Source organism: Aspergillus pseudoviridinutans, assembly GCF_018340605.1.
Source record: "Aspergillus pseudoviridinutans IFM 55266 DNA, scaffold_9, whole genome shotgun sequence".
NCBI classification, from domain to species: domain Eukaryota; kingdom Fungi; phylum Ascomycota; class Eurotiomycetes; order Eurotiales; family Aspergillaceae; genus Aspergillus; species Aspergillus pseudoviridinutans.
In genome coordinates, this window is record NW_025091289.1 from 918849 (window position 1) to 940377 (window position 21529).

Here is a 21529-nt window from a genome sequence, read left to right on the forward strand (position 1 = left end):
ATGGAATGAAGCTGAGAAGCTAGGGGTGCAAGTATTGGAGATGATGAAGACTGTGCTAGGTGCTGAACATCCAGACACTCTCAGCAGCATGCATAACCTGGCCTATACCTGGAAATCCCAAGGAAAGCTGCAAGACGCCTTGGCCCTAATGGAAAAATGTTCTGAGCTTTACAACAAAACATTGGGGCCTAATCACCCTCATGCCATACTCTCCTCGCGCTCTCTCAGTGACTGGAAGGACTCCATGAATCATTACCAAGCGAAAGGCCCCCGACGGTGGGCAATAAAATTGAAGGGTCTCAACATCCGGAGACTGCAAAAGGACATAAAGCAGCTGCGTTGATCACTCAGCCGCCCTATGGAGAGCGCGTCAAGTCACCTCGTACGCAGAGATGGTTCGCTGCAAAATCGATCGTTGGAGATCATCCCCTTCTCGTGGCTTCCAGAAGAATCGCAGCAGGGCGGGGAGGGCAAGACTTGCAAGAAATAGATTGATTCGGTATCATCGGTCTGCACGGGTCTCGTTATTCGAATCAGACATTTCAATCTGTAGGTTGCGGAACTGGCAAAGTTACTCTGATTGACTTGAGTGAAGGAACTGAGACGCTGAAGGGTAGCCAGACGTATTGCCGGGGAGAACAGTGCACGACTCCGGGGCGTGTTGCTGCATGGGCTGTCATCGGCGTACCTACACTGACAAGGCAATGACTCGTCGGTGGAAGATCTGATTTTGGATGCGCACTAGCTCACTTAGAAGGCTACTGTTTGTATGTAGATAGCCATCTGAGATTAGGCGATACCATGCACGACCCTTTCTCAATTCCTCCAAAATAACCTCCGAATTCTGGTTCATCGGCTTCTCCTCGGGAACGTCCCGCCCATCCACGCCCTTGAAGTCTCTTCAAACGATCTTTCTGAGCGCCGAGCACCTCATTCGACGTCAACTGTCAGACGGCGCTCGTTACTTGTTCAGGATTCAAGACCTTGTAGTCGACTGCTTCCCCGACCGAGTTGAAGTTGCGTAGGACGCCGGCTTGGCACCGAGTGACGAAGCCTTCTCTAGTGGTGAGTGTTTGAGGAGTGGACGAAGGGTCGGACCTCGCGCATGCACGTATCTTCTGGCGCAAGCTTGATAGTCAGTTACTCGGTATGGGAGGATTTTTTATGTCCACCTGACATTCCATTTGAGGTTCTCAAATTAGACTGTGACTGTGAGAAGAAATATCACAGATGGAGTGGGGGGAATAATAGCCGCGGGAGCGTCATGCGATGATCTCATGATTGATTCCTCGTAAGGCAGCTGTGGTAGTAATTGTGTCATTGTGTGAGGGAACACGGTGCTACGGCGGGAGAGTATAGTAACTCCTCAGAAATGGCCGAATGAGTGACACATATTCAAAATGAGATGCATAACCAAATGATGTTCTCATCCTCAGCGCTTAAACATCTCAGACTGCAGCGTACATCGGCTTTCGACCCGACGATCCGATGAGCTTAACCCTCAGCTGACTTCAAGGGCTCGAACAGGGGCCTTTCGACAGCAGAACAAGAATTGGGGCCTAAAGCTAACGAGCTTCCTGGTAAGGTACGGCAAGTATCCCGTTACTTGATGAACTAGTTCTTTCGGCATTGAGATTCCACGCTACCAGTCACGTTCACTGGGCCATGGTCAGGTGGTAGAATGTCACCATGTAAGAAGCTTTGAAGGTTCCAGTTGGTTAGCAGAACTTCAGATTAAATTAAGCCGTCTCACTATAGTGCAAGGTTGCAAGAGTGGGATGTGAAGTAGCAGATGGGCTCAGCTCCTGCAAGTCTTTTGATACCTCTATCGAAAAGAGCACGTTTGATACAAATTGTATTTCTACGTCTCGAGGACGCTGGACCCTGAAACTAAGTCTGCGACAAATTTCCATATCAATATGTGGAGTGGATTATCAGCTTTCAACAACATTAGCCGAAAACTCCTTATCTGAAACAGACTAAGGCCAGGATGTCCGGACCTGAGACATAATACTGGACAACTCCGTACTCAACAGCCTAAACTCTGACGCCGAAAGTATAACTGCCCCGTTTTCCTTTTCCTGTTTCTGCAAGTTGCTAGTCAGTAGAGCGTGATGCGTTCAGGAGGGCATGCATTACCCTGGCGTCTAGGATACGAGATCACACCTGCTCATCACACCAGACAGTCACACTACGTGTGAAGCTTTCTGGCTTTAAGAGTAATCTCAGAGTGCGGGGTAAATCCGGGGCAAGTACTGTGGCAAATGCAGTTTTATTTCACTCCTAGTCTTAATGTCACTATTATGATTGATTATGCGAGAACAGGAGTAGGGAGGTGGGCAATCTGGACACCCTGACACAATCGCCCCACAGTCATTAAACTCGATTCTCTACTCAACATCATGCTTCAAACATGATCAAGGAAGATTAATGCTTACTCGCCTTGCTTTTATGAAAATATATATTGAAAATGTTCCACACCTTTGAAATCCACCGCAGCCCGCGTACAGCGACTCGCGAAGAACGGCATGGACGACGACCAGGATTACGAGCCTGCAAGGAATGCCGTCGACGCAAGATCCGCTGCACGGGGACGCATCCTTGTGAGCCGTGTCTGTACTATAAGAAGCCCGAGCTGTGTCGCTATTCAGATCCCAGAATGCCACCCAGCAGGATCCGAGACGACGATTGTATTGCAGATAGTCAGTACCGAGCTGTTCTGGAGAGATTGTTTCCTTCGGTATCGTTGCAGTCGCTTGTAAATCTGACGCGTGGGGAGCTGCTGGATCTGTTGCGGCATAGTATACTTGCCTCGAATGGACCCCCTCCGCAGCCATCAGAGAGTCCGGATGAGGATCACTCGCGATCGTCTTTGGAGGCGATGTCAATAGGAAATGCTGAGAGTGGCGAGGTTAAGGCTGTCAATGAAGAGGACGATGTATCGGATGATGTCAACGCGCTCTCTATGGCGACGCGTCCGCCGTCCACCTACTTAGGGATTTCCTCCATTAATGCCGTCCTCAAGGTCATCGGATGGGTCAATCCGGAATCAATGGCTCGACCGTCCCCTACAACTCCATCGAGAGACAAGCCTAGAGGGAAACCGCGAGTCCCGATAGCCCCATCCAACCAATCCCAAGCCAGCAGCCAACTCATCGATGCCTACTTCAACTTCATCCATCCCTCCATGCCGCTCCTCGACGAGACCGATTTCAGAAAGACCTACATATCCAACACCCGACGCGATGAGCACTGGCTCGCCCTCATGAACATGGTCCTCGCCCTAGGCAGCATCTCCGTCTACCCCAGCGACGACACCACGCACATCGCCTACTGCAAGCGCGCACGCCATTATCTCTCCCTCGAATCCCTCGGCAGCGCACACATCGAGACCGTCCAGACTCTCGGCATCATGGCCGGCCACTACCTGCACTACATCAGCCAGCCAAACCTGGCATACGTGCTCATCGGGGCCGCGATGCGGATGGCCACCGCGCTCGGTCTGCACAAGGAGCTGGCAGACGCAGACGAGAGCGAGAGCAGGCCGCTCCAGCCATCGGTTCCCGCCGATCTGCGCCGGCGGATTTGGTGGTCGCTCTATTGCCTCGATACATGGGGTTGCATGACCCTCGGACGGCCAACGATAGGCCGCTCCTCGATGGCAGTTTCGACGATGCCGCCAGTTGTACGTCCCCTTGTCCTCTGTCGTCCTGCACTCAACAACTAACTGTACCAGAACACATCAAGCACCCTCATCCTCGTCGAAAACATCCGCTTCTGCCAGATCGCTACCCGCGCCCAGGAAGCCCTCGCCGCATCTCCTCTCCCGGCGTACGCCCAACTCCAAGAACTTGACGCCGAATTGACAGACTGGTACGAGCAGCTCCCACCTCTCCTGAAATCGTACGAGCCCTGCCCGGACTCGATCCACACGGCCCGCACCCGCATGCGCTGGAGTCTGCATAACCTGCGCATCCTCCTCTACCGCCCTATCCTGCTGCACTATGCCCTCCGCCGCGTCCCCGCCATCGCGCTCCACACTGAAGAGCGCCTCGCCATCGAAAAGTGCCAGCGGCTCGCGCGCGAGGCGATTGTCGATATCGCCGAGGCTCAGGTGAAGAGTCCCGTGGCGGCGTGGGGGGTCATCTGGCATGCGTTCCAGGCGAGCCTGGTGCCGTTGTTGACGCTGAGTATTCTCGCCGGGGAGGCTGAGGGGGATACGGACATGGAGACGGTGGAGTCGTGCAGGGAGCAGGTTGAGGTTGCCATGGCGGCGATTGCGCGCGTCGAGGAGTGGCATCCGACTTCGCGGCCGAGTCTGGATCTCATTACGAGGATTTTTCGGGCGTCGATGGCGAAGTTGGGGACGGCGTCGGTGTCGGGGGTCTCGTCGGGTGGAGTGTCTCCTGCTGCGCCGGGGAGGGTATATCCGGTTGTTTTGCAGTCGGGGATCCAGATCCCACAGACCGTCTCGGTGGCGTATACGGGGACTGAACTGGGCGTGTCGAGTCAGGATGTTTGGGATTATATCAGTTGGGCGGGGCATACGGCGTGGGCTGATGCGCAGGGACAAGCTAGTACGATGGACCTGTGGTCCACGCCGGGGTGGTGGCAGGTTTAGAGCAGAAATATACATTATGATATAAGCAATAGTATAAGCTAATTACCCATATAACTCCGGTCGACCATTCGTCGATCCCTCCAGCTCCGTAGCCATATTGTGTCTCTGCGTGGCAATCTCCGCCGGGCCTGGATAGTACACAGCGCCGGGGTAGACCTTTTCATTGACCGGCGGTGCCGGCGCTGCCGGCGCTCGCCTTCGCATCCGGATAAAAAAGATCAGTAACCCCGATACGACGAGCAGCGGGACGCCTAGTCCAACCCCTAGGCCCGCCCCGAGTGTCATCGCAGAGATAGAGTTATCCGACGAATCCTTCGGAGTACTTGTCCCTGTCCCTGTCGATGCCGTAGCAGTTGCAGACCCAGTAGTCGTGATGATATCCCCCGTAATCGTCCCCCTCGGCGTTCCCGTAGACGAACCAGAAACCGATGATGTAGTCGTAACAATGTCTTGCACCATGGAAGCAGAAGCTGATGCGCTCACACTCCCATTCCCGTTCTTTGCAACCTCCACATCCCCACTCACCCACTTCCACTGCCCCAGATTCGCACTGCAGACGTCCGTCGCCCACCCCGCATACCCGCATGTGAATACGTTCGTCGAGGAATTGGGGCACGAGTAGAGATTTGCCCAGTGGTCAGGGATCGCTGCATTCAAATTAGTCAGAAGGCCAGACGCATGGCAAAAGGGAGAACGGGGTACGGTACAATCAAGACAAACATGCGGACACTCCTGGGCCGGCCAGGATTTATCGGCGCAGGCACCGCGATAGGCGATGTTGAGGGTTGCGCCGTAGCAGAGGCCGTTGGAGAGGCATGCTTCGCCCTTGAGGCAGCAGGATTTGCTATTGGGGCAGGGGATGTAGTTGTTGTCTGTGTTGCCGTTGGGCCAGTAGCATGTTGCTGTGACTGGTGTGAGAGTGAGGAGGATGAGAGATACTGCTGTGAGAGACATTGTGCTCCTTGGGACAACATTGGGGTGAGAGAATGGCAAGATCCGTCGAGGGGCTCTTTAAGTCATTTTATCTTCTGGTTATTTTGGGAAGCTAGGCGCCGGGGACTGCTGGTATGGACTTGTTGGATCCTGGCATGCCGGCGCTTAGGACCACTGATTGTTGGATGACATCGCATCTGCTGTATCAGGGGATGATGATTAGCGCCGTAAGAAGGGATTAGTTTGATTGTGAACTTACAGGGTGTATTAAAATTAATTAAACATTTCGAGCGTGAATTAGATTCAAATGAGCGGTTTACCTGCGATGGTCATACAAAAGCTACGTTATGGTCGATGAAAGAAAGATGGGGAGTACCGCCATTTCAACCAGTCCCTCTGGCAGTTACGTCAATAATAACATCCCGTACCTTTCAGCTAAAATGGAGACGTGTTCTGGCACTTACTGCCAGAAAGACACTATGTCAACCATGTACCCATTCAACCAACGCCCAATGCTGACATCGCCCATTAAGTATGAACGAGCAAGTCAGATATCGTCGAACACTTCCAAGATATTCGACATAGACACATAAATCATACATGTCCTTGATCTTGACTCAAAATCCATGCGTCTGAGTGTATTGACTGCAGGGCGAAAAAAAATATATAGAGGAAGGAAGACCTTACAATGATGGCGACCTTGAAGCGAAAGGAAAACAGTAACATCCCCGATGTACGCCAGAAGAACTCATTTCTGAGTGTCCTTTAGAAACCAGCCTGAGGGTCAGTATGTAATCATAGATAGTTTGAGGATGGAGCTGCCTAATGGATGGAGAAGACTCCGATGTAGAAACAGGAATGGCTCCAAGTACTCTGTGGACCAGCCTAATTTTGGGTCTTTTATAGACGAAAGCCAAGAAGAGCCAGTCTATACACACCACAATGTTGACATCTTAACATGAAGGATCCATCAAGAAACATCAACTTAGTTATTCAATGCCATATAATGCAGAGGTACGTCCCTGCAAAGGATGCGCTATTATAAGAGCGCACACTAGTACAAGATTTGCGCTAAACGATCCAAACCTAATGCAGTCGAGGATTGCCAGGCTACTTCGACTTGAGATGAGGATCACTGAGAGGAAAGGAATTTGACTGGAGCCGCCGGCACTCAGGAGCTATCGAAGCGAGATTGAGTCGCGTTCGGCCTTTGGAGACCTCAGCAATTTGTCAGAATTGGGAGGGCTCAAGTCACAACAATGGCTCAAAAAGGAAATCGGGCGAATGCCGCTAAGTTCGAACCATTCCTGTGATGCTATCGTATATTCTTCGCCAAGGTCTAAGCAGCTTGTTCAGGTATTTTCCCCGAGGGCTTCACGGCAAGAATTCCCAATAGATCCTCCGAGAGTCTGGTCCGGGCCATGTTCATCTGGATAAAACCTTCTTTGGTGTTTAGCGATACCGTTTCGGCTGAATGCTCAAAAGCCACATTCGAGAATCTAGCAATGATTGGTGACTGGTCATGTCCGTGCAGTTGAAAAACGCCTGATAATCCATAGATAGGAAGTCGAGTCCGTCAATCGGCCCAGAGCCAAAAGCTTGATATGTGGGACGTTGGACATGCGAAAGTTGTCGGGACATCCCTGTTATTCATATTCAACACGAGGCTCAATGCCAATCCACAGAACCGGTTTGCGCCCCGTGCACTGCTCCACTCTATCGACTTCGAGAGTTTGAGTAGACACTTTTTACCTCTCCCGTTCGTTGACTTGGATTGAGTTTGCGGGACCTTTGATAAATTCCGCGAGTACCACCCGCCAATAGAAGACAGATGGAAATGAGGTCGACCAAAGAGGAACGGCTGGAATCCTCCGAAACCCCAAGATCCCTTTTGGGTACCTCGCATGCACTTTATTCCTGGTGCAGTCCTGAGATGAATAATGCTGACGTGATCCCCGTTGAGCGTTAGATGTTCATGCTAATAAGCTTCAGTAGTACGAAGCGTCTTCTCGTCGAGCAAGATCCCATAGAACTCGAGTTTCTTGATAACATCTGCTCAGAACACAGAATGGACTGAAGATTACAGAACATGACCATTTCAGTTCATGCTGGCCGAGTGTAGCCGTCAAAGGCTATCAGTGACCATCCTCAAAGCAGCGAAACACTGAATGCTACAGCTCTGAACGCTGACTACATCGAATGTCCGCGTCATCATCAGAGCCAAAATGAGTCTTTTATCCAATCAACATCAGCGAGATATCTGGTAGATTTGGAAAGTATCCCGTCGAGCTATCGACGATCCCCTTGATTGAGCCTGTTTGGTGGTGGGGCTGCTGTGGTTGATCGTGTTACCCCTCATTCTCGTCAAGAGTCAGCTTATCAGCTTCTGACTTCCAGCCTGGGTATGTTTAAGTGGTGGTCATCTCAACAGTCGGGGAAGGCATCCGAACCATTCATATCCCGATCCAAATTATTTGGATCGTCTCAATTAGTTCATTCGAGGGTCTGATGGCCTGATGGTGATTCTTCCTTGGCAACCCCACAATCACTCGAGCTGGCCCGTGTCTTACCTTGACACCAATGAGAATCAACATCGGAAATGATCTCCAAACCAGGGTATGTCGACATGCAGGATGAGTTTTGAGCATTTGGTTTGCTTGACATAGGTCGAGTGGATCGATGGTCGACCTTTGTCCACCGCGTGCAGCTCTATAGGTCTTCTTGAGATGAATGCATGCCTCAATGGTCAAAAGCATTCAATGGCAGGAGAACAATCGGCTATGCCGGAGATAGTCCGTTTCAAGTCGAACGCCACCATCCAAGGAACTCTGCGCCATTGAACGATAACGAAGATCATCTCCACCGTGCATGCATCGTTTAATCAACCTCCTCCAAGTAAGCACCAACCAGGGAACTTGGGATACAAATCAGACTCCAAAGCATGAGATCGGCAGTTGTAGCTACCAGAGGGAGTAGGATACTTTTAATGAACTGTCACCGAGATCCTGACACGGTCAACCAGCCCGTTTTGTCCATATGTTCAGCAGAAGGATAGGAAACGGGCAATAGGTATTTGCTTTCTGGATAGGAATCCTCTGCTGTATTAAGTTTGGATCGTTTAGTACAAGTCCTCATATCATTGATGATTATCAGGGTCAGAAACGACGCGGGAAAAGTGTATCAATGCGTATCTGTTGCTAAGAGCCAGTCATCTCCGCTTAATACCGCAGCATAATCTCGGACTCGAGCTAGATCACACCCACCAATGACTCGCAAAAGTATCTCAAGTACGTCCAAGGACAAGGCGTTTGAGTTAGGTACAAACAAACTCAAACGTAATCAAGTCACGCAGATGTCAGCCCTGTGCATACTGCCCTCTGTGTAGCTTACAAGGTGGCAAGCATATATGATAGCTCCTAAGTCCCCAGGCAGACTGGTCGCTCCTTACTCACCTCAATTATCCTCTCCACTCTCGTTGTGATATACGTAATATGTGCTCTCAAATGACAGAATCATACCCCCCTCCCAGCTATAGCCGGGATTACTACAACTCTTTCTTACCACCATACTATCCGTCTTCAACAGGCACTTACACGACCACGCCCCCGGCGGAATCCTTTTCATCAGACCAATCCGCCTACAACACACAGTACCAGTACCCCTACGCCAACCAGTTCTCCCAGTTTTCCCCAGAAGCATCGAAAAACCTCACCGAGGCATACACATATACCGCCACTCCTCAGCTCTACACATACGCCTACCTCCCCTCTCAACCTCTCTACCTCGACCAACAGTCCCCCTTGCCCTGGACAGGGGCAACCCTGCACCCCAGCACAGAGACCCAGCATATAAACCTTCAAGCTCCCACAGCACCAGCCTCGAAATCAACATCCCCGCTCGGTAACCACCCCCAATCAGACACCATCAAACGACAACGCTACCTCCACAAGAACCGCGTGGCGGCCACAAAATGCCGCTCCAAGAAAAAGCAGTACATCCAGCAATTGCAATCCCGCTTCGAGGACCTAGCACTTGCGAAACGCGAGCTGCAGTACCAGGTGCAGAGTCTGCGGGATGGGTTGATCTCGCTTAAGGAGGAGCTGGTGCGGCATGCGCGGTGTGGCGATGGGCCGATTACGAGTTATATTGAGAAGAGGAGGGCGGGGTGTGCCTGATGCTTCTGTGTCGGGGAGGGCAAGAAAAGTGCTTGATGTATAAAAGCGTTGGGCGCTTTTTGTGTTCATAGCATTATGATGGTTATGATGTTGTACGGTATTTATTGTATATAGGACCAATATCGTGGATTGTATCGTTCCTTTTCCGGTTAGATATGTTCTGAACAGAGCTTTAGATGTAATAGCAGGCTATTGTAGACGCGTATTACAGGGCTTGGGAACGCTCTCGCAAATGTTATACCGGAAGTCACGTGATCTGAGTGTTTGGGGTGTTCTGAGACTGGGGTAACTCGGGGTGTCATTAGATCTTCAAATTATAGTGCATGGCCAGGAGAAGATAGTGTAACATATGTGGTGCACAGACCTTCGACAGCATAGGCGCAGGAATTGGCGATAGTATGTAACTACGTGACTGCCGACGGGTTAAAGAAAGAGCGCGACAATTCAGAAATGAGACAGTATGTCACTAGAAAAAATGCCAAATTGAGTGTCACAGCTAATACTGGTTGACCAATTAAGACTTGATTATTAGCATGATCATTATCCCAATCATTTAGTCCTCGGCTATCGGTTGACATTGGCCCTTTGATCCGGCGGCTCAAGGAGAATATTGGACATCTTTGGAGCTGCACCATCAAAAATCATCTAAATCAGTGATATATTCGAAGATGTGGACGTGTCCACGTCTGTGCTATCCTCAATTAGGTAGGGAAAGTGAATCTGGCTACTTAAAGGCAGCGTCGTGACCTGGCTTTGGGATAGCATCAACGGCAGCAGTATCTCAAAGCTGTATGTCTCCGAGAGCAAGCTAGGAACATTCGGAAGCGAACAGCCGACTTGATCAGTAAGTTTGATTGTCAGACGGAGATGGCATAATTATTATCCGCAATCCCCACAGACTGACATAGACGCATCCTGGTGATTGGAGAATGTGCTTCGATCATTTCTGTTGATGACAGTGGCTTGAGGGTGGGCTTGAACGGTGGAGTTCGTCAGGCTTGGTCATTTCTCAGTGACATCATCCCGCTCTTCTTATTTCTCTAACAGTCCAGTCCACTTTGTTTATCTATGCAGATCGATTAGGGCAGAGTCCCTGATCAACAACTCCAGTTGTGATTGGAGATCCGAGGGAATGATTGACAAGTCCCTTAATCCATTGTTCAATGGCCGTCTGTCTAAAAGAACGGCAATTACGTCTGTGGCTGCGCGACACCAAAAAATGGGATGAATCGGCGAGAAAGTTCTGGAAACGAACTGCCCAAAAAGGAAAACAATCCAGCTGACAGCTGTGGGCCCATACACATGTGGCTTGGGGATGATATACTCGCCCCATACATAAATGCCGTTCTCCAGGTCTGGGTGACTTCATCATACAAGATAAATCGTAAATCAATTGTCGTGCAGTTCTTCAATTATGTCTGAATCGATCACTTGACTAGTTACTTTCCCTATGGACCCCCAGAGTCAGACTTCTCAGATACGAAAGCGTCAAAGAGAAGGCTCACCAGGCGGTACCCAGAAAGACGAGAGTCCACAACAATCATCATCCAGCCAATCTTTACCTAAAGTCAGCTTACCGCGCATCACGACGGCAAAGCCTCGGACGCGTCGAGCGAGCAGAGCTTGTATTAATTGCAGGGAGCAAAAGGCAAAATGCACTGGGGGATCGCCATGTGAGAGATGTCGTGAGCTGAAAATCGAGTGCGTGTTTGTAGCTAACAAGAGCGAGAAGGTCGCAAGGTAGGCTACTTGCTCCAATGATCTGGCACATTGCGCGTGTTACTGACCTCGATCTTGAGGCGACTGCAGGATCTCGAGCAGCGGTTGAAGGAATTCTACCGTCTGCTGCGGCGAATTCAACCGAGAGTCGATGCCAAGGACCAGCCATTGATCGCTAAGGCTCTGGAAAAGGTAAGTCCCTTTTTTTGGATGGCTCGAAACCGAACGTTTTCGGACTAACAATTCTACAGGAGACGCCGCCTGCAAGTCTCAGCCCGAGCAGCGATCTATCCGTCGACGCTATTACACGCCTGGTAACTCCGATCACCGATCCCATCGAAGAAGACTTCAACAAGGACAAGGTAAGCCAGGCGACGGGATTCATCGGTGCACACTCGGGGAGATCATGGTTGCATCAATTGAAGCGGAAAGGGCTCCGGCTGGACGCCTCATGGCTAGGTCCAGAGACTCCAGACGACTTCTTCGCAGACTCAATCAGCTCCGTCAATTACTTCCTGGATAGTGAGGAGCTCTCGGTTGATCCCTCGGTGCAGCCATTTACAATCCCTCCGCAAGATGTCGCAGACGAACTACTCGACACTTACTTTGACATGGTGCATCCTGGATTCCCCATCGTCGGCAAAACCGTATTTCTACACCAGTATCGACGGTTATACACGGAGCCTCAATCGAAGCCGCCAAAGAAATGGCTGGCTATTTTCAACTTGATCCTTGCCATTGCTGCGCAGCATTTGAGCTTGACGTATTTTGATGAGGCTGGCGAATGGCACGACCCCTCGAAATACTTCTCCCGGGGAAGCAAGCTGGGACTGGCTGACACTTCTTTGATTCCGCACCCTGACATTCAACAAGCCCAGATCGAAGGACTGGCTGCATTCTACCTGCTGATCATTGGCCAAGTGAACAGGTAAGTATAACGCCGAATATGACCCATCTGACTCATTTTGTGCTTTTCATCTGACACCGCTGTTGACAGGGCTTGGAGAATATCCGGTACGGCAACTCGTTCCGCCATCGCTATGGGTCTTCATCTTAGGAGTATTAGCAAAGATACGTTGGATATCTCGAAAGAGCTTCGGTGTCGAGTTTGGTGGTCGATCTTCGTCCTCGAAACTACACTGTCAGTTATGACAGGTCGGCCGTACAGCGTGGCGAATCAGTTCTGCGCGGCGCCGTTGCCTCTGCCATTTGACGAGGACCAGTTTGGGGACGCGTTTGTTGCTCGCTTGCTGGCGGACACCAACGCTCGACGTGCTCTTTCCAAATCCCTGCTGTCGGCAACGGCTCCGGATGCCGAAACCTATCTTCCCGCAGTCAAGCCGTGCGCGTCGCTCTACTTTTTGTTCACAGTTGAGATAGCCCGGATTATGCGATGCGCAATCAACCTGCTTTATGCTCCTGGAGCCACCAGGTTGAGCAGCTATTCAGTGGGAAAAGCCCTTGAAGACCTTATTTCGACCATCGATTCCCTGCAAAGACGGCTGCCCGAGCCTTTCCAGTTCAGTCGCCCTCGGGAGGACCCGGCATTTGAGACGCAGCGATGGTGCCTTGCTTTTCAGTTTTATAGCGCAAAAATGACGATTGCCCGGATCGCTATTTACCGATGGGAGCGAAGTGGTCAAGCTACAAGCTGTAGGTGGAAGGAGATGTCGGACATATGCACCAATGCGGCCTGCAATATGCTCTCGCAGTTGCCCGATGAGCCTGACATTATCTGGCTGGGTCGCATTGCTCCCTGGTGCTGCATCTTGCATGATCTCATGCAAGCCCTCACTGTGCTGTTAATCGAGCTGGATTTGCGCGTCACGCACGGAGCCAAGGATACGGAGATAATTTCACGGTACATACAGAAAGGCATGCACTGGCTTTTAGCCATGGCTTCTCGGCATGCTGCTTCAGAGCGAGCGTGGCAGATTTGTCAAGATCTCTACCTGCGTCTTACACCCGCTGCGACGCCCTTGGCTCTTCGTAACCCTTGACGGCTACGATTTTGTCCTTTCAAAGGTCACAACACCCCGGATACATGCCCAGGACTATCTCAAGTAGGTAGTTGTACATTGGCACAAGCTTCTCGATTCGATCTGCTGGGTAGGTACCCGAACGCAATGCCATCAGCTCTGTCGCCTGAGCTTTTGTAGTTTAGAGTAGACCATTGCTCAATACTTCTCTGTATTGCTAACATCCTTCCTAGTCTAGGTTCAGCTCAACTATTCTCACAACTGAGGATCAAAAAAGCCATTTTAGATTAAGATTGATGCTAATGTATATAGTCCTCATCACAATAAAAGTCTACAGTTATATTTCTAGTAATAATGACAAGTTGTGCCATTTAAGTCGAAGATTGACACCTGTAGCTCATCGCTGACGACTGATCTCCAATCACATGCCAAGGATGATACAATCTCCCTCTCTCCAGTCTGACCAATGAGAAGCTGCCATGGTGGGGTGTGCCCCCACCTACTGCGCGCTTTGCTGAGATACCCCGCCCTGGAGATAGAAATTCAGCAAAAATCTCCTCCTTCCCCTGATCTCAATTCAACTCCAGATTCCTCTCCATCTTCCTCTATTCTCCACCAGAAATCACAATGGGTGTCACCAAGGAACTCAAGTCCCCCGGCAACGGCGTCGACTTCCCCCAGAAGGGCGACTTTGTCACTATCCACTACACCGGTAGACTGACCGACGGCTCAAAGTAGGTGCCGATATAGCTATCCGCTGTCTTTATGAACAGGATTTTCTGCTTTCTTAGACTAAGTCGATTGCTGACCGGTAACTCTAGGTTCGACAGCTCCGTCGACCGGGGACAACCCTTCCAGACCCAGATCGGTACTGGCCGTGTCATCAAGGGTATTTTGATACGAATCCGCTCGGATGTTCTGTGCTGACGAGGATAGGTTGGGATGAGGGTGTCCCTCAGATGAGCCTTGGCGAGCAGGCTGTCCTCACCATTACCCCGTAAGTTTGCCTGAGCTTCGGTTGATTTTATTGCTATTCCATTTGCTAATGCGTGATACGACAGTGACTACGGCTATGGCTCTCGGTATGTGTCTACGGCTGGACAGTGTGTCGCGGCAGAACTAACATTTTTATCTTAGTGGCTTCCCTCCTGTCATCCCTGGCAACTCCACCCTCATCTTGTAAGTTCTTCCCGGAGCGCTTCTGGTAGTGATGGCAGAGCTGACTGGATTCCAGCGAGGTTCAGCTCCTTGGCATCAACAACAAGAGGGCTTAGATATCCTCTGCAAGTGATATGATAGAATCAATGCTTGAATAATGCAATTCTATTAGTTACTTGAGCAATGATTCATGGTGACTCAGGACCACTAGGATCGACAATACACGTAGGAAATTGATGTAGATGCTTTATGAAGCACGTATGATCTCATGCATCAATTGAGCTGTCCAACTGTAGATCTATCCCAACAAATTCTACCCTGTAGTTGCAGAGAACCGACTTATGGACAAGTAAAGGCTTGTGTAGGCTACAAATGAGAATCTCCACTACGCAACGAAACTTATCTCATCAAGCAGGGTATGATATCACTATGTAATTGTCTCTTTGCCTATCAAACAAGAGATATGGTATGGAACCAGTAGTAGCAGCTACTGTACCAGAATGTGCTTGTCATGGACAACTGACAGTAGGGATGACATCAGTGTAGGCTGCCTGAGGCAAAATATCCGCCGCGACGCGTCAAGCTGTCCCGCATCAGTCTAACCTCTTTTAGTTAATTCAGGCGCCTCAGACATAAGGTTGAAGTCATGATCAGCGATATTGCTCAGACCCTTGATTGCTGCAACGTGAAGACTGGATTCTAAAAATAAGAAGAAGTAACCGTTGGGACAGTCCCTGTGGCTTATACATGAGATAAGGTTGAGCTGATTGTCTTCCGTGCGTCCCCTTCCCATGTCGATTGGTGGAAACTCCCAGCTACGTAGCTAATTGATCCCAGATCTCCTCATTTTCAATCGACCTGACTAGTCAACGCCTCGAGATGTTTTACTGATGAAATGACCATATCATAACATGAGGCCTGGAGCAAGTAGACCGGTTGTGGCGTTATCGCTGTGGCTGGTGAAGTGAGTTTGAAATGGGTTACATAATGTCCCTTAGAATCGTAGATATGACGACATAGGATACAACCCCAGACCGGTATTTGGCAGCTCCATTCAGGTACCGCCAGGGGTTGATATGACAGCGTTTGACGTGGAGGGATCCACGAGTGAATGAAATGCGCTCGATTGGAGTTGGTGATGAGCTCGAGGGTTGACGTCATTTGTTATGATGGGCTGAATTGAAGATATAAAGCTGCGTGGTGCTCTCGAGGTTCTTCCATCTTCAGCATACAACAATCAGCATACTGAATTGAACAATTGAATAATAGAGAAATTATCATTGAACTTTCTATCTTCTCGAATACCTTATACCCTGATACGAACAACCTATCATAATGTCTGGACTCATGCACAAGGTGAAGGACGCCGTTACTGGCCATCACCACGATTCCACCCACACCTCCAATACCACTGGTACTCACCACGGCACGCACCACACCACTGCCGATACCACTACCACCAACCATGGCCCTCACAACTCCAAGCTTGCCAATACGCTCGATCCCCGTGTTGACAGCGACCGTGGTATGTTATGTTCGCACCTCAACCTCTTCTGCAGATGCTGACCACTATGAATAAAGACCACCGCTCTGGTTCTAACGCCACGATAACTCGGGGCCCAGATGGTGAAAAGGTCGCTCACACCAGCACCCACGGTCCTCGCCCGATCGAGCCCGGCCATGGCCACTCTACTGCTACTGGCACTACCAGCACCAACCACGGCCCGCATAACTCCAAGATCGCGAACAAGCTTGATCCTCGTGTTGACTCTGATGCGGACAACCGCGCCCGGCATGAAGCTATCGGTGGAACCTATGGCCCTCACAGCTCCAACGTCGCCAACAAGGTTGACCCCCGCGTTGACAGCGACAGAGGTGAGAACCACTGATTCAACACTTTTAAGCACTTACTGACTCTTTCAGATAACCGTGCAGCCTACACTGGTGCTGGAGCCACCACCGGCGCCTATGCCAGCGGTGCCAACAACACCTACGGTACTTCGACTTCTACCAACGCCGGACCTCACAACTCGAACGTGATGAACAAGGTCGACCCCCGTATCGACTCGGACATGGACAACCGTGCTCGCCATGAGGCTATGGGTGGTGCCTATGGCCCTCACAGCTCTAACATCGCCAACAAGATCGACCCCCGGGTTGACAGTGACAGGGACAACCGTGGTGCGTACGGAACCACCGGTGCGTATGGAACCACCGCTACCCACGGCACCGGCGCCGGAAACACCTTTGGCACCCACACCAGCTCGAACGCAGGGCCCCATAACTCGAACATGATGAACAAGGTCGACCCTCGCGTCGATTCCGACATGGATAACCGTGCCCGTCATCAGGCCATGGGAGGTGCTTACGGTCCTCATTCTTCCAACCTCGCCAACAAGGTCGATCCCCGCGTTGACTCTGACATGGACAACCGCGGCACTACCCACGGAACCACTGGTTCCTACGGCACTGGTCACGCCTACGGCTCTGGCGCTGGTACGCACACTGGCATGGGTACTGGCATGGGAACTGGCATGGGTGCTCACACCAGCACCAATGCCGGTCCTCACAACTCCAACTTGATGAACAAGATGGATCCCCGTGTCGATTCTGACAGGGACAACCGCGCCCGCCACGAGGCTCTTGCTTCTAACAGCTACAACGCCCCTGGCAGTACCACTCACACCGCGGGACCCCACAACTCTAACCTGATGAACAAGATGGATCCCCGTGTTGATTCCGACTTGGACAACCGTGGTGCCCTTGGCACCCAGCGTGGTTTCTAAGCATGATACCCATTTCATCTTTTTCCCAGGCTTGAAGTTGAATGGTTTTGATATCCACTTATGCCGTCACGATGTCTTTAATGATTAGTTTTATGACCAATGACAATCATCTTATCTGAACCTTGCTCTAGCTGCTTAGTAACAGTAGTAATCTCCCACATATGAAGAGTAACTAAGCTTTGGAGGCTCTGAGCTTCCTCAGTAGGCTCTGAACCCCATCAAGAGTCTCAAGAAATCTCTGCCGCTGCTCATCCATACATTCACTCCGTAGGGTAATTTGGTTAATCCTCTCTCACAAGAGCAGGCACAGACACCCATAGTATTGTGGCTATGACCAGGACAACGGTAATACTCACGATGTGCGTGCAGCAGCAGATGATTCAACCAATGCACTTGGTGGAAGATATCAGCAGCCTCCTGGACTCGTGATCACCGTACAACTAGCTCCCTGCAAGCGATAGAGCGTGGGTGGGTGTTTGCCCAGAGCGTGGACCTTTTCGAGGTAGAGCACGAAGGCGTATATTTGTTATGCAGTCCTGGGCGGCGCTGACTTGGCTTGAGACCGTTCCGATCCTAATACGGATTCTGAGAGTCTTTAGTTTAAGGGTATTTTGGTGCTGAAAGTGTGTCTATCTGTCTTGTTCCCGCTGAAATCAGTCGCTGTCATGCTGAGCTGAAGTCTCACCTGGTGGATTCGTGTGATGATGATAGGCGCTGTTTTTCTGAAGCCCAACCCTGACAAATAGCTGTCTGATAGGGGATATGTGGAAGAAAAGCGTTGCGACTTCAGTATGCTGCGTTGATGTTGAAGGTTCCATTTTCTGCCGTTGGCTCGACTGAAATATCGGTAGGGCAGGGACACATCGCACGTCGTAGCAACTGACATAACATCATGATGAGCAATTCTATATCGAAATATGCTCATCGGAAGAAGTCGGATAGAATCAGCTCATTCTTTTCGTTATGATATCCACATGTTCAGCGGTAACCTCAATAACCATGGTTGACTCTGCTCTATCCTTGTCTTTCCATCCTACATCGCGTCTGACTTTCCTTTCCAAGTATCCCAGTGGATGCAGTGGAGCAGGACGTCTGGTCATGCGGTAGCAGGCAAAACATCGCCAGTGGCCATAGTCCATAGTCATAGTCCAATTTTTTGGGACAATCCCTGTCGATTTCTTCATATTATGGATCATGTATTTCATTCTGTCATTCCTGTTTGTCATGAGGACATCAAGGCCTGCTTGAACGCGCACCTTTGAGTAATATGTCATAGTGGACTCGTTTGGTTCAACCTATAGACCATTAGTTGTTGCTCTACAGGACAGTTATATTCTGGCGAATAATCAGTTATCCTACCTTAGCGTAGCAGCTGAAGCCATCGCAACCTGAGCAAGCATTGAGCTCCGGGTTTCCTGCTATACTGAGCATATACCGCTCCTGTCTAAGCTCCAGTTATAGTACTCGAATTAAGACCTTGATTAGGCCCTCTGCCTCCAACAGGAAGAGGATGAGTAGATCGTCTATCACAACCACGGGTTACTATCTAAAGTTTCAATCAGCTTTTACGCAAATAGGTAAAACAAACGGTTCACACATCGATTATAGCACTATTATAGCACCGGGATCAGTATTGCTTGAGGCAATATCAATTGCGCCATATGTTGAAGTCCAGGGTGTGGATAGTTGCAAATCCTCACGTGTGCATAGTCAGGTTTCAGCAACGACTATATTTAGCAGTAATTGACTGGAGGTAACATGCACAAGGCTGAAAACAGTGGATATTACACCATAGATAAGAATTCTGAGGTTTTCCCATTATTGATCAGTAAGTAGATCAACGTTGGGGAATGTTCTGGGGCAACAAGCGAGGTCTTGGCATTAGGGGTTGTTTACCCCCTAGTCAGACCCATGCGTTTCATCCCCCTTGCTCACTACACACACCCACAGGGCAATGGTGGGAATCCAGCAAAGGCGGCGACATCATCGCTTCATGATCCTTCCGGCATCGGGAGCCGATGGATAGGTCACCTAGGAGTGAGACATCTTCCCCGAACGTTCGAGCCTGCAAGGTACCTGCAGAAAGAAGAAACAGTCCGGTCCTTGGCATCGAAGATCGGAGTTGGTAATATCCACTTTGGAGCCAACTAGCGAGTTTCAAGTCTTGCTAGTCATGGTTTGCGACAGAGGAACTGCTCAGGAGTCCAGTCTCGGGACTTATGGGCGTCTTCTCACATGCCTTGACCTGGTGAGCTCGGCACTATTGCTACGGCTTGTGGAGACAGGCTGAGCAGAATCATTGACTCACTCTTACCAACAGGAAACTAAATCTATGCAAAAGTCTCGTACCGAGGCCTCGAATTACCTTTGAATCCAAGTTCCAATGTTACGCTGGACCCCTGATACATGCTTGCTTTCGCGGTAGATCATTAGTTCGTTACATCTCGATACTTCTCGTTTTCTTTACCCCAACAGGCATTCCGATGATTTGTGCACGGTTTACGGGTAATCGGAAGACCAAAATTAGACACATCTCAAACCGAACTACGGCGTGGATCCCTGGTGATCGCATGGTCTAGCCAGGGTCAAACGATCCAAAACCCGAGCTTGGGCGAAATCAAGACCTGACCAGGAGCTGGACTGTTCATGACGACTCGTTCGTGCGATGTTCAACTGATCCTTTCGCGCTAAGGCTGGAGTCTCCACCAGGATAACTCTATTCGCAAAGACTTGAGATCGGTTCTCTCCGAGCTGCACTGTAGAGTATGATGATGGTTCGTCCGTTGCAGTCATGGATCCTTGGTCAAGTTCTAATGACATGATACTAAACATCGAATTCGCTCTGTCCGTATCCCTCGAGCTCGTTCATGGTTTCTCTAAGGCGAACTGGCACTCATGGTGGACAGATCTATCGCATCGACATCTGCACAAACTATGTAGCAACGATGCTACCCGAAGTAGCTTGCTACTCGATCAGCCCTGGAGCCCCAACTCGGGGTGCTAGCAGGTTTCACCCCCTGTCCTTGTCTTTGTCCAAAACTCGGTTCACCATCAAGCCCTGTCCCTCTGGACGCCATCGTTTCATCCTCCGGGAATAGAAGCATGCCTTCCAGAGGCAGGAAGAATATCTCCCCAACGTCAAAGAGCGACCACAAATGCATAAATACCTCTCAACTTCCCATCTACTTCCTCCTAATCATCCACCAATCCACTCACTGCTCCTCTGGTAGAAGCATCTCCTCCTTCTTTTCCTCTCGTTTCTTTTCTTACTCAATAAAACCTATCGTTCTTCCCTTCGTTCAATATGCATATCGGTCTTTCTCTTCTCGCCCTCTCGGCTTCAACACTGGCTGCGCCGGTGCATACTCCTCAGAATCAGGATTCTACCGACCCGGTTCGTGTCAGCAAACTTCTGACGCCCATCTCCCACCCTGCTAAGGAGGAAAATCGCGTGGAGGCACGTACCTTCGGCCTCCTGACTGGTCTGCTCTCCCACGGTTTGGGCGGATCATCTGCATGCGAATCCTGCGAGGGTGAAGCCGGTGGCTCCGCTAGCGCCAACGGTGGATTGGGTGGCCTCTTGAGCGGTGGACTGGGCGGTCATCTCGGGGGTGGTCTGGGTGGTCACGGTGGTGGTTACGGCGGCAGCGAAAGCGGCGGCGACGACTGTGATGAAAATGGTGAAGGAGTGAGTGTTGGTGGTTCTTCCGGCGGCATGGCCGGAGGTTCCGCTGGAGGTTCCGCTGGTGGCTCTGCCGGTGGATCAGCAGGAGGCTCATCCAGTGGCTCCCATGGAGGATCTTCTGGTGGCTACGGTTCCTCCGGTGGTTCCTCCTCTGGCAGTGCTGGAGGAAGTGCAGGCGGTTCGTCCAGCGGTTCAGCTGGTGGTTCCGCTGGTGGCTCTGCTACTGGTTCCCCCGGTGGTTCTCCCTCTGGTGCTCCTCCCTCTGGTGCTCCTCCCTCTGGCGCTCCTCCCTCTGGTGCTCCTCCCTCTGGTGCTCCTGGTGGATCTGCAGGTGGTTCCGCTTCTGGCACTTCCGGAGGTTCTGCTACCGGCTCCGCGGGTGGCTCTACTAGCGGCTCGGCCGGCAGCGAGACAGGTGCCTCCCCTACTGGCCATGGCTCTGGTTCTGGTTCTGCTGGCGGTTCCGCCGGTGG

General features: G+C 50.8%; 8 protein-coding genes across 8 annotated transcripts in view; 7 read left to right on the forward strand and 1 right to left on the reverse strand.

The window, feature by feature from the left end:
- The window catches only part of Asppvi_011139 (uncharacterized protein), a gene marked incomplete at both ends in the record, with an annotated part of 3425 nt that extends 3082 nt beyond the window's left edge, over positions 1–343 (forward strand). The window contains one exon of the mRNA XM_043306974.1: positions 24–343. Coding sequence (XP_043162909.1) covers positions 24–343 — 320 coding nt within the window. The remainder of the gene's footprint in view (positions 1–23) is intronic.
- Positions 344–2470: 2127 nt separating this feature from the next.
- Positions 2471–4621, forward strand: Asppvi_011140 (putative C6 transcription factor; the record flags this gene model as incomplete). The annotated part of the gene is made up of 2 exons (XM_043306975.1): positions 2471–3685; positions 3737–4621. 2 exons carry the CDS (start codon positions 2471–2473, stop codon positions 4619–4621), a joined length of 2100 nt encoding a protein of 699 aa, XP_043162910.1.
- A 42-nt stretch (positions 4622–4663) lies between these two features.
- Positions 4664–5575, reverse strand: Asppvi_011141 (uncharacterized protein; the record flags this gene model as incomplete). Its single annotated transcript, XM_043306976.1, has 2 exons — positions 4664–5268; positions 5329–5575. The coding sequence occupies 2 exons, from the start codon at positions 5573–5575 to the stop codon at positions 4664–4666; spliced, it is 852 nt and encodes a 283-aa protein (XP_043162911.1).
- Positions 5576–9057: 3482 nt separating this feature from the next.
- Positions 9058–9729, forward strand: atfD (bZIP transcription factor atfD; the record flags this gene model as incomplete). The annotated part of the gene is made up of 1 exon (XM_043306977.1): positions 9058–9729. One exon carries the CDS (start codon positions 9058–9060, stop codon positions 9727–9729), a length of 672 nt encoding a protein of 223 aa, XP_043162912.1.
- Positions 9730–11179: 1450 nt separating this feature from the next.
- Asppvi_011143 (putative C6 transcription factor) lies at positions 11180–13448 on the forward strand (the record flags this gene model as incomplete). Its single annotated transcript, XM_043306978.1, has 4 exons — positions 11180–11469; positions 11529–11640; positions 11700–12376; positions 12446–13448. The coding sequence occupies 4 exons, from the start codon at positions 11180–11182 to the stop codon at positions 13446–13448; spliced, it is 2082 nt and encodes a 693-aa protein (XP_043162913.1).
- Positions 13449–14054: 606 nt separating this feature from the next.
- On the forward strand, positions 14055–14701 carry Asppvi_011144 (FKBP-type peptidyl-prolyl cis-trans isomerase; the record flags this gene model as incomplete). Its single annotated transcript, XM_043306979.1, has 6 exons — positions 14055–14161; positions 14249–14316; positions 14364–14424; positions 14489–14509; positions 14565–14606; positions 14662–14701. The coding sequence occupies 6 exons, from the start codon at positions 14055–14057 to the stop codon at positions 14699–14701; spliced, it is 339 nt and encodes a 112-aa protein (XP_043162914.1).
- Positions 14702–15920: 1219 nt separating this feature from the next.
- On the forward strand, positions 15921–17371 carry dprB (the record flags this gene model as incomplete). The annotated part of the gene is made up of 3 exons (XM_043306980.1): positions 15921–16110; positions 16167–16460; positions 16509–17371. 3 exons carry the CDS (start codon positions 15921–15923, stop codon positions 17369–17371), a joined length of 1347 nt encoding a protein of 448 aa, XP_043162915.1.
- Positions 17372–20675: 3304 nt separating this feature from the next.
- The window catches only part of Asppvi_011146 (uncharacterized protein), a gene marked incomplete at both ends in the record, with an annotated part of 1446 nt that continues 592 nt past the window's right edge, over positions 20676–21529 (forward strand). Inside the window, one exon of the mRNA XM_043306981.1 lies at positions 20676–21525. Coding sequence (XP_043162916.1) covers positions 20676–21525 — 850 coding nt within the window. The remainder of the gene's footprint in view (positions 21526–21529) is intronic.